The sequence below is a fragment of the Pelobates fuscus genome, chromosome 1, assembly GCF_036172605.1.
Source record: "Pelobates fuscus isolate aPelFus1 chromosome 1, aPelFus1.pri, whole genome shotgun sequence".
NCBI lineage: Eukaryota > Metazoa > Chordata > Amphibia > Anura > Pelobatidae > Pelobates > Pelobates fuscus.
In genome coordinates, this window is record NC_086317.1 from 383,375,037 (window position 1) to 383,389,628 (window position 14,592).

General features: G+C 42.2%; 1 protein-coding gene across 2 annotated transcripts in view; it reads right to left on the reverse strand.

The window, feature by feature from the left end:
- DDX23 (DEAD-box helicase 23) overlaps positions 1 to 13,875 on the reverse strand; it is a 31,116-nt gene extending 17,241 nt beyond the window's left edge. Inside the window, exons 1-9 of one of the 2 annotated variants that reach the window (XM_063426060.1) lie at positions 13,795 to 13,875; positions 10,906 to 10,970; positions 8,203 to 8,396; positions 7,938 to 8,003; positions 7,760 to 7,856; positions 7,183 to 7,248; positions 6,853 to 6,991; positions 4,336 to 4,469; positions 2,001 to 2,113 (exon numbers count right to left, since the gene is read on the reverse strand). In XM_063426060.1, the coding sequence (XP_063282130.1) occupies positions 2,001 to 2,113; positions 4,336 to 4,469; positions 6,853 to 6,991; positions 7,183 to 7,248; positions 7,760 to 7,856; positions 7,938 to 8,003; positions 8,203 to 8,396 (809 nt within the window). In that variant the 5' untranslated portion in view covers positions 10,906 to 10,970; positions 13,795 to 13,875. Of the gene's footprint in view, positions 1 to 2,000; positions 2,114 to 4,335; positions 4,470 to 6,852; positions 6,992 to 7,182; positions 7,249 to 7,759; positions 7,857 to 7,937; positions 8,004 to 8,202; positions 8,397 to 10,905; positions 10,976 to 13,794 lie in introns of both variants that reach the window. The other variant, XM_063426061.1, reaches the window with a different exon arrangement.
- Positions 13,876 to 14,592: the final 717 nt, after the last annotated feature.

Here is a 14,592-nt window from a genome sequence, read left to right on the forward strand (position 1 = left end):
GCTTGAGTAGAATATAGCAGCAATGAGTAAATAACCTTTAGTGCATAATACGTGATTATTTTGACGTAGAGTCAGGGGGAACATATGATGGTATGGTAAAGCCTGGTACACTAGGGTTTGTCCCAGGGAACATGACGATACATATGAACATAGGAGTGTGGCGTGTTACAAAAAAGGTTTAGCGAATAGGTGATCGTCCTCCAAATAAGTAATATACCTATCGTGGGAGCAAGTATACAGATTGGCCATAACACATGGTAACAAATGTGAACGTGATGACTGCCTCAGAACAGTACCAGGTCCATAAGTGATAGAATAAGACATATGCGATATATGATGGTAATGCTATATATGTAGTGAATATTAAATGCTTACCAGAGCTGAATTAGTAATGGGAAACTGACAATATCCATGCACAATCGTAAATAATAACAAGAAACATAGCAAATATAACAGAACTACAGGGGGCATGTAAGGATAACTAGTAGCAGGCTAAAGAACCTGGACATTTCATGTATCAGGGAACAGTGTAAAACTAACGAATTGGTACTATGATTGTGGTGGCCGTTGATGGAAGCATGGAATGGAAGATGGAAGCATGTAATTGAGATAGACTGGAGACTAGTTCGGTAGAAATTTGACGAAAAGAAACTAGCGAATAGGAATGGAACAAAGAGCAGGCAGGAGTAGGTGAACTGACTTAAGTCCTGAACGGGAAAAAGTCCAGAATAGACGGTATGTAAAAACGTAAACGTGTGAACAATTGTGTGTTCATGGATTTGGCCCGTACAGGCAGACTCACGGTTCGTGGATTTGACTGGTACAGGAAACAAACGAGAGGTCAGCTATGTGGCTGGAAAGTACCCAGACTTGGTGGACACGGAGGTTTGGTCCAGGAAAAGGCCCGATAAGCCGGTAAGGGGTCTCATAGCGCCAGCGGGAACGAACAGCCAGTTCTGGAGAGGAGGTGAGTAGTCTCTGACTGCGTGTGGCTGGAACAGCGTGATGGGAGTTGTTGGAGCAGGGAAAACTTGGTCCGATCAGCGTGGGAGTCTGACCGCATGTGGCTGGAACAGCATGATGGGAGTTGTTGGAGCTGGGAGAACTTGGTCCGATCGGCGTGGGAGTCTGACCGTATGTGGCTGGAACAGCGTGATGGGAGTTGTTGGACCAGGGAGAACTTGGTCCAATCATCGTGGGAGTCTCTTACTCATGTGGCTGGAACAGCGTGATGGGAGTTGTTGGAGCAGGGAGAACTTGGACCAATCAGCGTGGGAGTCTCTGACCGCATGTGGCTGGAACAGCAGGATGGGAGTTGTTGGAGCAGGGAAAAACTTGGTCCGATCGGCATGGGAGCCACAGTAGGCCCAGACCAGCTTGTTTGGAGTTTTAGGCAGTCTGTGTTGATGACCTTTGAACCGGAAGTAGTCATGAACCAGGCAGCATCAGCCCTGTGGTGTAGGGGGCCTGAGTTTAAATAGCCGGGTAACCCCTCCCACAACTTCAGGCTACGCCTTCCAAAATATTATATATATATATATATATATATATATATATATATATATATATATATATATATATATATATATATATATATATATATATATATTCAAAGATTAATAGGAGCACCCAAAAGGACTTCTTTTCTGTGTTTTTAATGTGGCAAAAGGTTTACATCAGTGTGTAACGCATCAAATCATCAAATCGACGTTTCGACCCCTAAGGGTCTTTTTCAAGATCGATATATATAAATTTATACAGGTTTTACTTTAATCAGTTTACCATTAAACCGTATGCATGTCTCCCTAATCTTGACTACCAATCTACTCACTACTGAGACATGTCAGTTACGTTCCGCTTGTTTCTAAATCAAATGTGCAATTTCTCATGCCACCGTTTAGCCTGTATATATCGGTGTACGCGGTTGTGGCATTTGATGATGATCTGTACTCACCTGCACAAAAAAAAAAAAAAAACTATATGGTGAGCGTTTTACTTACAGTGGGTTATAATCAATTGATGTATCTTCAGAGGCATCCCATTCAAACACAAATTTTCGGTCATTCAAATGCCGAGTCCGTCTCCTCTTCTTTATACCTCCCAAATAACGCTCCTGCACAAGAAAAGTTAATTTAGCTACATGATGACCAAACATACATATATCTATACCATTACGTAAATGCCAGTTCATCCAATAAACCCAAGTATAAGATGCTTAAATGGATTCTAGTGTCAACATAACAATTTTAGCTTAATTAAGCAGTTTTTGTGTATAGATCATGCCATTTAAGAGTTAAATAACTTTTATTTCTGTTCATACAGCCCTAACAACACCTCTTCTAGCTGCGACTGACAAAGCATGCATGAAAAAAAAATGGTTTAACCCCTTAAGGACACATGACATGTCATGATTCCCTTTTATTCCAGAAGTTTGGTCCTTAAGGGGTTAATCAAATAACTTACTTTAGAAGTTTTTATCTCATGTTCTGTAAATTGAACTCTCCTGATTAAGCCATGGCAGCATTGACTTATGGGTTAGCTCCCCCCCCTTACATGTACTATACTGCCTTGATTTTGTGACTCATCTATTGGAAGTGTAAGTATAACTACTATTTGAATTTTTTCTATGCATGTGGTATGGGGTTTTTCAACTAAACATTGCTCCACTTCTTGAAATCTGATATGTTCTGAGATGTGGTGAAGGTTGTCCATTGAAGTGTTTTAGCTGAATTATTATTATAAATTTCTCCAAATTTGATGATTATTAATTTTGAGATAAACAACAGGCTTCTTATTTTGTCAATGTAAAAACCTAGTTGTCCTTTAGCGCTCCGATATATTCTAACTTTCGTATAGTGGGGTAATAGCTGCTTAATCCAAGGAGACATCTGACTGCTATTTTGGGGTCAATAAGGAATTTTTTCATAGTTTGTTGCAAAATTGGAAAAGCTTCAGACTGTTTTTTTTGCCTTCTTTTAGATCAACAGCAAAAACATATGTGAGAAAGGCTGAACTTCATGGACGCAGGTCTCTTTTCAGCGATGTAATATGTTTTTCATAAACTTTTCTCTTTGAAATATATGCTGTCCGTTCAGGTGCAAGATGTATACTAAATATATATAGAACGTGATTCTAGGCTCTGCCTTCCTACCATGTCTCATTCTGCAGGTAGTGGAATATGTTGCAGTAACCCTTCAATTGCATGAAAAGCAATCAATTCACAGGAATTTATGAGTGTATTATGCATCTTGCCCCATTCTGGTATCAGGGACTTATGTACTGGTTATCATTTTCACAAAATCCCCATTTTGCATCTGGGCTGAGAACTCTGCTTCTACGCTGTATGTATGTTAATTTAACAGAACCCAGATACAGAGAGCAGTTGTTCACTTAGGTGCAAATTATTTGGAGTTCATGGTGAATTGTATAACTAGGGCTGAGGTGACTGAAAGGGAAAATATTTTCCAAATCAGCTATATTGATCCAGAATTTGGAGTTTCTCTTCAGTTCACTTTTGGTTCAAACTTTGGTGGATAACTCTGAGATGAGTTTTTTTTCCCCTTTAACTATTTTACTATTCTCTTTTTACAAAACAGTTTAGGGTGGCTGTGCAGGTCACATGCAGGGAGGTGTGACTAGGTCTACATAAACAATGGCAGAGAATTGAGCAGCAAGACTGCAGGAGCATGCGCTATACACCAATATCACTTCAGCTAAAATTGTTTTGGTACCTACAGTATCCCTTTAATAGGACTCCCATTAACAAAAATGTTCAACATAATTTTTTAAAATCTCTAGAAACACATTACAATTGTAAACACATCACATGGTTTTTACTATATGTATTTGGGCTGATGTGTACTATAGTCATTGCTGCTGCCGCCCAGGAGTAATGGAAGTTTGAGCGCAGGACTAGTTTCTTTGTATTTACATTACAACCAAAGCCTACATGAAAAGCATATGAAACAACCTGCCATGTATTGTGTACTTACCTTATCAGACATTAAGGACACCTGTGTCTAAATAAAGTAATATTTTTTTGAATATAGCAGGACTGGTTTTTGTTTTTTTAATTATAGTCTATACTGTACAGTAATACAAATTAATCACACCATTGTTCTTCTCAATCCTAAATTTCTCACAATTTCCATGCCACTTTCTTAAATCTAAAATTTATACAGAACTAATTTTGCACATACTTGCTTATCCTGGTGTATGGTCTGCATCTGATCTTATGTTACATAGTGGTGTTAGAGCGGAGATTTTGACAATGGTTTGTAGCATTATTTCTACTATAAATTTTTTTACTAAGAGCAAAGCTTATATCATGATTACCTTTATGGCTTGGAGCTCTTTAGTTTTGTCTTTCTCCTCACGGACTTTTATCCTTCCTTCATCATCCTCGTTACCATTGTTCTCCCTTTCTATTCTCTCTCTGCGTTCTCTTCGTTCCCTTTCCTGCGGATCCTCTGTCAAATAAGAAAAGGAGGAACAGAGCAGATAAAAACAAGTTTGAAGCTACTCTGAGTAGAAACTACAAAATTAGGAGAGTTTAATGAGTTTCAAATTAAACAAACATCTTTTGAAGATTTTCTTTTTGTCCCCAACACAAAACACAAACATGGTTATTCACCAAACTGAAGTTGTACAAATAAAATTTGAATGGTAAATCTGAGGCTAAGACAGCTGATTTGGATAATTTCTCAAACTCCGTTACAGTCACAGCTTGCTATTGTGAGCTCTATTTTTCCCATTCAGATTTAAAGGGACACTGTAGGCACTAAATCCATTTTATCTCATGGTATTGGTTGTAGTTCCTAGAGTCCCCAGGCACCGTCCGTTCATTCGATGTTAAACCATTTGTGAGCAATGGAACACTAAATGAAGGTCCGTGACCTTTAGTAACACAAGAAAAACCATTGGTATAAGATGAGAAAGTGTAAAAATATTTATTTCCACTAGTGTAGTTATTTAATAATTAAAAAGTTACAGGAAGGTGGGCTCCCGAGTCTGGACTCAGGATTCAGGGCACAACGCCCGACCACCTGAGCACACGGACTGCTGACAGCACTAATCGAGTGCAAAAGACAGACCTGAACCCGGGGATACCAGACACTTGGTCCTCCGGTGCCGGGCGGACCACGTGCGACAAGCGGCCTGTGCGGGTGGGAGCCGAGGAGGGACGGCCGCTCTCCCGGTTCTCTGGCAGACAAGGGGGCACACACATCCTACCCCCACCCCCCCCTGCCGGTGGGGGTTATCCCGGTTCCCAAAGACCTGTACTGCCTCCGGTCTAAACGCCTCTGTGTACCCGGCGGAACTATCAAGCTGCACGGGTCTGGAGCCACTCAAGATGGCGGATGCACCAGGCTCTGCGACGATGGGCCAGACAATATCGCAATCGGATAAAGCAGACCCCAGGAGCCAAGTTCCGGACACCCTGGGGGTCATATTTGACAATTCCTGGTCCAAGCTGCAGGAACGCATGAGACAGGCACAAGCCACAAAGAAGCCGGACAGAGGTAAACAAAACCGCAAGAGCGGCGACCTCAGCGGCCTCCCAAATGCCGACAGCCAAGCTACAATAGCCTCATAGCACTAAAGGGACAACCGCTACCGCATAAAACCCACAGATGGAAAAAGCGGGCTACAGGCAGACATACTACCTATCGCTGCCGCACAGTCACGATCTCTACAACAGCCCTGCCTGGCGGTGTCACTCTGGGGTACCCACGGGGACCACCCAAGGGCCGAACGGCACACCTCACCACTCACAAGGATGAAATCGAAACTGGGACAGTGTACCCTTCTTCCGAACTGGGGGCTTACCTGGAGGTGACCCTCCCACGCCGCCCATATACCCGAGGGAATAGTTGTGCTCAGGCATACCCTCGGGCCCCCGACCCTGTTGATGGGGTCAATGGACATGCGGCAAAGGCCCCTACTAAGGCCTTGGGCCGAAGAGACACGGCACCCGGACGACGAGCACCCAGGAAGTGCATCAGCCCCTTGCCATGATGTGCAGGCCGGCTGGATGACATGTGCCTACGCTTATCATTAAGCCCACACACTCACACATTGGGACTCTCTCCTACGAGTAATGTTCATTCGATGTTACCTAATAAGTACCACTAGCATGCATCTGAGCTGTACCTTAAAAGTGTAATACATGACTTAATACCAAACATGATATCCCCTGACCCTGCAACCACCAAATCTACTATATTTTCTGTTTAATATGACTCCTGTATAGGAATAAGCATTTCTATGTCCTCTCTAGTCCACTTTACATAGCGGTGTTTTATTAACTTTAGTACACTTTGTCTCATGCCCCTCATAAGCCTTAAATATTTATGTCACCAGATAGGCTCCGAGCCCCCAAGCCCCCTCAAATACACTGCTCCGCATAAGCGGAGGGCCAAATCAGTGTAGATAAACTAGCCTGTTGACTAGCCATGGCAACCCATTTCCATGCTTCGACATACCAACGAGGTAACATTTAAATTTGAACCTGACTTAGCTAAGTGAACCGCTAGTATTTTGCATATATAACTTGTTTAGCCTGTTTGATAACACAGTTGAAACTTTCATAAAACAGAGGCCGTTATGCTCGAGAATGCATGTAACCTTTGTATAACCAGTTCTGTGTGCCGTATGTTTCTCATGCATTAATCTCATGTTTTACTTTCTGTACCGACCCATCATATGCCTCAATAAAAACAAAGATTGACAAAAAAAAGTTACAGGAAGATTTTTTTTATCAGGATCAGCTGCACAATGAGATTTGCTGGTAACTGTTTGAGGCTTGTGTACCATGAAACAATTAATGCAAAAAAGCAGAAATTTTATTACCCATCATTCTCCTGCCAATCTCTTGAAACTGCTTCCTTTTCTTCCGTTCCTCTTCCAGTAGCTTCTGTTTCTCCTCTACTTCCATCTGCCTTCGCTTAATAGCTTCAGCCGCCCTGTCCGCTTTAGAAAGGAACTTTGGCTGCAAAATATAACAGAGTGAACAAGATTCAACATGATGTGAAACACACACACTAATAGTTTCACCAAAGTGTTTAAAGGTCAGTAAAGTCATTTTCATTATGGGCTTCTCCCAAACCTCCCACTATACCATTGACACACATTTTCACCATTTTAATAGTAGACCTATCACATACACAAGTTTTGGCATACCTTAGCCTCCGCTTCCTCCTCTTGTTTCTTCTTGGCCAACAACTCTTCGAGAGACAGAGGCTGTGCCTGAAAAAAAAAAAAGGAAACATTTTACTTTTTATATTGCCCAACACACAAAAAGTATATGTTATGCTGCTGCAACGGAGACAGAAACATGTTTTCACATGAAATTAATACAGAAAAGCTAGTTAAGATTTCCATAAAATTTTAACTAGAAAAAAAAGGAGTGTAGTTGATAGGTGAATATGGATCTCTCACAGAATTAACAGGACAATCCAAGCCCATCGAGGCCTTGCCACCCTTATGTTTTTGGCTTCAGCAGCAATGTGTAAACACAAGGAGGGGGTGTAAAAAAAAAAAAAAGGCAGTACTTATTTTGTAGGTTGTATTTATATACAGCTTTTCTTTTTTTCTGAGAAGGTGTATAAATCTTGCTTACTTAGGATGGCACTTAAATGCCTCCTTGCTTGTCTCAATGGGAACAACTGGATTATATAGTTTGTATTTCCTAATTTCCAATATTGGCCATGAATACAGTCAGGTATTGATGACTAGTGGGCGAAGAAGTCCCACTTACCTTTGTTTTCTTGTCTGTCTGGCTTTCATCATCTTCTTTCTTTATCTCCTTTTCTTTTTTCACCTTCGAATCCTTTCCTCGGCTGGGAGAAGGAGTCCTAAACAAGACAATACACATATGTGAATATAATTGTTGAACAATATATAAAACCTTTCTCCTACCAAGATTAATAGCCTACCTGGATCGCTTTCTGTCCTTGTCTCGACGGTGAGTTTCTTTCTTTCTGTCTTTTTGTCTTCTATCTCTAACAATAATCATAAACAACAAATTAAACTATATTTGGGGAAAAAAATTGAAAAAAGTGAAAATTGTATTTGATCTTATCATAGATAAAACCAATATGTTGTCAAAGGATTATGCACCATGGGCCTCAAAGGTGAGACAATGCTTATATTAAAGTGCTGCTGCTTTTATTAGCTAAACATGAATATTTTTACTGTTACCTCTCGTTGGATTTAGAGCGTGAACGCGAATGGCTACGAGATCTTCTTCGTTCCCGAGAGCGGTGCCTTTTTCGGTCTTTGGAGGGTGAGCCTTTCCTATCACGTTCTCTTTCAGCAGATCGGGAACGGGACCGCTTACGCTCCTTGGATGGAGACAACTCACGGTCCCTCTTTTCAGTTAGTTCCCCTGCCATCTGAATATAAAGAACAATTGTGTTAAACACTAATACTTTGAGAAGTGCAGGGTGGCAGGCAGATATGCTTGCACTCCTATAAAGCCCCCATGTTTAAACACAATGTTTTATTGGAATAAAATGCATACATGGAAAGGTGAACCGAAGCTTGGTGACTGACTCGTCTGACAAAGTTAAACAAAAATAAAGATAAACAACAGAGGCTATATAGCTGAGCGAAAAAGGTTTCCTGGGAAGCCACTTATAAAGAAAAGAATATAAGACATCAGGTATAATACTAACAGACCTTGCTGGGTTAAGAAAGCAAATAGGAGAGGAGGTTAGAAAAAAAACACAAAAAAAAAAAAAAAAAAAAAACAACACACATCAGGAGAATATTTTCCCATATAGCTAATTAAGGCTAATAGTTCCCCCTTCAGTAACCATACTACAATCCCCATTCACCCTATGCCTTGTATCTGTAGAGCACAGTCCCTGCCCATACTGGAGTGTACCAGGCCTTGAGGCCCAGGTGAGAGGCAGTGCGTTTTGGCGATCAGGACCAGGGCTCTCAATGGCTTATCAGGTTTGGTGCAGGGCTGTGGTTTGCTCCATGTCGGTTCCCGCCTCTGTGCCGCTTTTAGTTTCGTTGAGCTCCGCTGCTTGCGCTTCCTCCATGTTGGAGCCTTCACCGTCATCACCTTTTGCTGTCTCCGATTGGGATCTGGAGCCTGTAAGCATTGTCGGCGTTCCGGGGGGTATGCTATGCATCACAATAGGGTTGCCTGCTAATCAACTGCTTCCAGAAGTCAAAGTGCCTGTTTATCCTGGATACCATATCTGAGAGTGCATCCATGATGATAGGTAAACACGCGGTTACAGCCATTTTGTGTGTGTCGCTGTGATGTTCCATGGCATGGATGGCTCTGATCTGCCTGTTTGCAAGCACTGGGCTGCCTCCCACGAGTGGACCGTATCGCCCCCACCTGTCCAAGAAGGGAGAAAACGGGGGTCTCGCTGGCAAGTAGTTCCCTCTGGGCTGGGAGATCAGCTGCTTCTCCCGCCCTTCGGGTACTAGGCCACAACCTCAAAGTGGGGGAAGGGAGACTTCATGCAGCTCTTCGACTGTCACCAAGTGTGTCAGGTAGGTCAGCGAGTTGCCGCATCACAGAATTTGTCTTTTTTGTGTTTGTATATTCGTCTTAGGGCAAATTAGTAGAGGAGCTCACTTAACATGCGACTCTCATCCGTGACAGTCAGAACCCACCCACCTAAAGCCTATATTTAAAGTACACATATATGATTATGTAGGAATTGATCATTAAACATTATATTTACAATGACAGGGCACAACAGTGTTTGTTCACTTTATATTTTTTTTTAACGAATACCATGATTTTTTTGATGAAATACCAGATTCATATGAAGAAACAAGGAGACCAGCAACTGGCACTTGAGAGAGCATGATTTTTCCTAGGACTGACACCCATGTTATGCTACCAGAATAAAAGTTGAAAGAGTGGGGAGTGACAGATGGTGGGAAAGAGACCAAAGGGGAGTGCATGGGCACAGTGGCATAAGTGGGGGTGGGGGTGGGAAAAGGCATGAGCAGACACAAAAAAAGGGGAAAGAAACATGAAGAGTTTGATAAAATTAGGAGAAGGTGTTTCATAAGCAGAGTGACATAAGTGTGAAAAGAAGGCGACTGGAAGACAGTTATACAGAGGGTCTACCATTATTTAAATTTTTTACGTTACCAAAAACAGTGCATTATGTTTGTTTTCTTTTCCTACCCTAAGAAACAACAGCAAAACACACACATTAAAGGACCACTATAGTGCCAGGAAAACAAACTCCTTTTCCTGGCACTATATTATAGACTGTAAGCTTGTTTGAGGGTGGCCCTCTACAACCTATCGTTCCTGTAAGTTTTCTTGTAACTGTCCTATTTATAGTTTAATCCTCCCCTCTAATAATATTGTGAAGTGCTACGGAATCTGTTGGCGCTATATAAATGGCGATAATATATAGTCCTTGTGGGGTTAAAACCCCTTCAGCCACTTACCTTAATCCAGTGTCGGGCTCCCTCGGCGCTGGTGACCTCTCCTCCCCCTCCGACGTCAGCTCTCGAGTGGAGCCAAATGCACATTCAAACAGTCCATAGGAGAGCATTACTCAATGCTTTCCTATGGACGTTCTGCGTGCTTATTGCGATTTTCGCATTGAGCGTCACGGAAGTGCCTCTAGCGGCTGTCAGGAAGACAGCAATAGAGGTTGGATTAACCCTGCAATGCATACAGCTTTAGGGTTAAAACCTGGGGGACCTGGCACCCAGACCACTTCATTGAGCTGAAGTGGTCTGGTTGACTATAGTGGTCCTTTGAGCCAGTTAATTTAACAATAAAAATGTATGGAAAAATACCATCAGACAAGTTCAAATAAAACTGCATCAGCAACATTAAAACAGACATTTTTCTCCATATTTCACAGCTCTAATACACACACTTATATATCATAAAGAACAGCTTACCTTGCAAGGGATCAAAACCTATTTCAGGTTTTATTTGCTCAAAACCTCAATAGTATAAAGATTTTCTTATCTGGAAAACAAAACAGAAAAATTGTCAGTATATGAAATATATTCCCTATACCCTCAACCTGGACCACCAGGATACTGAAAAATTTACCAGTGGGCCGTGGCACCTTAGGCTGGACTGGAAAATTTTCCAGTGGGCCGTGGCACCTTAACCCCTTAAGGACCAAACTTATGGAATAAAAGGGAATCATGACGTGTCACACATGTCATGTGTCCTTAAGGGGTTAAGCTGGACAGTACGGCCAGATTGAAGCAAATATCAAGAAGGAGATGCTTGCATATGTAAACTGGGACATTCTGAATACATGTGGCGTGAGTCTAATGCTGACGGACAGCTTGTGTATTCAGCACCGAAAACCATGTGAAAAGAAAAAGAAGAAAAATAAAAAGGTAATTGGCTGCCACCAGTGACACTTTTTTTTTACGAGGGGGGTTGCGAGGAACGGTTGAAGCCAGGCTCTCCCAGCAGAAGTCACAGAGCAGAAGGATGCCGGGATCATGACGATATATCCCAGCAATGAGAAAAGTCATCACCAGCGCAGTACTACTGCAGCTAGATAGCATCTGGCAAGGGAGGAAAGAAGAAACAAGTGTATTTCTATGGGTCACAGTATGTATGTATGTATGTATGTATGTATGTATGTATGTATGTATGTATGTATGTATGTATGTATGTGCGCCAGTGTATGTGTTTATTGATGATTACGTGTCAGTGTTTGTATGGGATACAGAAGGAGTGTGTTTGTATGTCAGTGTCTGTTAATGAGTGTGTGCATCAGTGATTGCATGCCAGTGTATGCGTATCACTAAACTCAATCAAAAATATCCTTTGATATTAGTGCGTGTGTCCATACCTGTTTTTCTTTAAAATGACAAATTAAATTAAAGCAAAAGTAGTTTTGCTTTATGTGATTTGTGACAGTATTATGCATTTATACATATAAGCAAAGGTATAATAATTTATGTGTATTGTATCACTATATTGCTGGGATATATGTGTGTATATATCAAAAGCATAATTTTATCAATTAGATTTATAATATATACACACACACACAACAAATATGAGACACATTAATACACATGTATTTTTGTATAATATTTCTCTTGAAAAGGCATTGTTTACATTTTTTAAAAAAGCCTACTTGAACAGACTGTAGACATCACTACATTAAAGGCTTCAGCTTAATGAAGTGGTCTGGGTGCCAGGTCCAGCTAGGGTTAACCCATTTGTTTATAAATTGGTTAAGCCTTCCCCCTAATCCTCTAGTGGCTGTCTCATTGACAGCGGCTAGAGGCGTTTGCGTGATTCTCACTGTGAAAATCACAGTGAGAGCACGCAAGCGTCCATAGGAAAGCATTGTAAATGCTTTCCTATGCGACCGGCTGAATGGCCGCGCAGCTCTTGCCGCGCGTGTGCATTCAGCCGACAGGGCGGAGAGGAGGCGGAGAGCTCCCCGCCCAGCGCTGGAAAAAGGTAAGTTTTACCCCTTTTCCCCTTTCCAGAGCCGGGCGAGAGGGGGACCCTGAGGGTGGGGGCACCCTCAGGGCACTCTAGTGCCAGGAAAACGAGTATGTTTTCCTGGCACTAGAGTGGTCCTTTAAGCTGTTGTGGTTCTGGTGAATATAGTCTACACATTGATATTTAAAGGGACACTTGGAATTGAAATCAATCGAAATTATTTTTTTCGAGGCAGGGGTACTTAGGGATTATTTTTTTAACCTGCAAGGGTACTTCTTTGCATAAAGTCGAGAAACAGTGCCCTACACTAAAATCCCAACAAAAACATTACCTCATGTCTTATTTCCTTAGTTAGTAAAATTAGATTCATCACAGATCACTCTTCTACATTATTACCACCACCATCAGCGCCTCCACCTGGCAGACATACAGACAGAATTATCGCAATAGTTGACAGAAGCTCAGATATCATCGCTCTGCATTAATCGTTACAGCGTTCGTTACTAAATTGCGAGTTATCCGGGACACTGAATGAATTTATTCCAAACTGAGCACACAGCCATTAAAGGGAAACTCCCACCCCCCAATCCCCGGTTACTGAAGGGGTGAAAACCCCTTCAGTGACTTACCTGAGGCAGCGGCGATGTCCCTCGCCGCTGTTTCCTCCTCCGCGCCGCTCCTCCTTGTGATTGCGTCGGCCGGTGGGCGAGACTGATCTCGCCCACCGGCCGAGGAAACCTAATGCGCATGCGCGGAAATGCCGCGCATGCGCATTACGTCTCCCCATAGGAAAGCATTGAAAAATCATTTCAATGCTTTCCTATGGGGTTTTGAGCGACGCTGGAGGTCCTCACACAGCGTGAGGACGTCCAGCGACGCTCTAGCACAGGTTTCTTGTGCTAGAAACTAGGAAGTGACCTCTAGTGGCTGTCTAGTAGACAGCCACTAGAGGTGGAGTTAACCCTGTAATGTAATTATTGCAGTTTATGAAAAACTGCAATAATTACACTTGCAGGGTTAAGGGTAGTGGGAGTTGGCACCCAGACCACTCCAATGAGCAGAAGTGGTCTGGGTGCCTGGAGTGTCCCTTTAACATGGACAGAGCTTCCAGGCAGCTATCTCTACCGAACTGCTGATGTTCACTCTGAACTTTCTAGAATTCAGACTTTAGTTTACGAACCTGCTTAGTTAAAGGAAACGATCAAACAGTATGTTCGGCAGCGATAAGTTAACGCGGTATGTACCATGCATGCGATCTCTCTGTATGGGGCCCCTCCTCCCCCAAAAGTCACAGATCGGAGATAACACGCCGTGTTCACCCAGCCACACGTGCCCTCTCCTCGCGCTTCCTGCACAGAGACTCACCTCGGTTTACTTGGTCTCTAACGTTATAGTTCCGTTTCATCTAACGCCGCCATCTTACACCACTCAGATGCATGCCGGGTAAGGAGGGCGCAATGACGCACAAGACGCGACTTCCGCCCAGTAGTGTGGGAAGAGGAGTGAGGCATGCTGGGAGTCTGTCCCTGTGACCAGGCACGTGTATCAACAGTGCTGTAACACGCACACTGACAGTGACACACACTGACAGTGACACTGCACACGAGCACTCACAGAACACTAATATCAAACATTAATATAAAGTGGAATATGTTTTGTTCAGATCAAGTGCAAGTCTCACAACTGTCCTTTACAAATACCCATTTTTTTTTCTCTCCAAGTGCACTCCTTCCCTCAGCTCAAAATGACGGTTATTAGCTAAAGTGAATATTCAAAGTGAATTTAAAATGAGCTGAAATGGAAACAGTTCACTTAGAGATTTTTTTTCTTCTAATAAGGCAGTTTTGGCTTCAAAATGTAAATTCACTTTGAATTGTCTCTTTAGTGAGTAACCCTGTTTATATGTTCTGCAGCAATATTGGTTATGGGAAGTATGTTATTTAAGTATCTATTGCAATACAACTCATAATAATGCATAGTGTATAGGAGTGTATTATAAAGCTCACTAGCTGTGTGAATTACACTAACATTTTTATTACTGGCGTTTGAAGTTCTGGGTGTTCACTTTTTCACTGGGCACCTTATATTTTGATTCACCTTTGATTTAACATAGTTAAGAACATTGTTCTAACTCCTTAATTTCACTTTTCTCCCCCTTT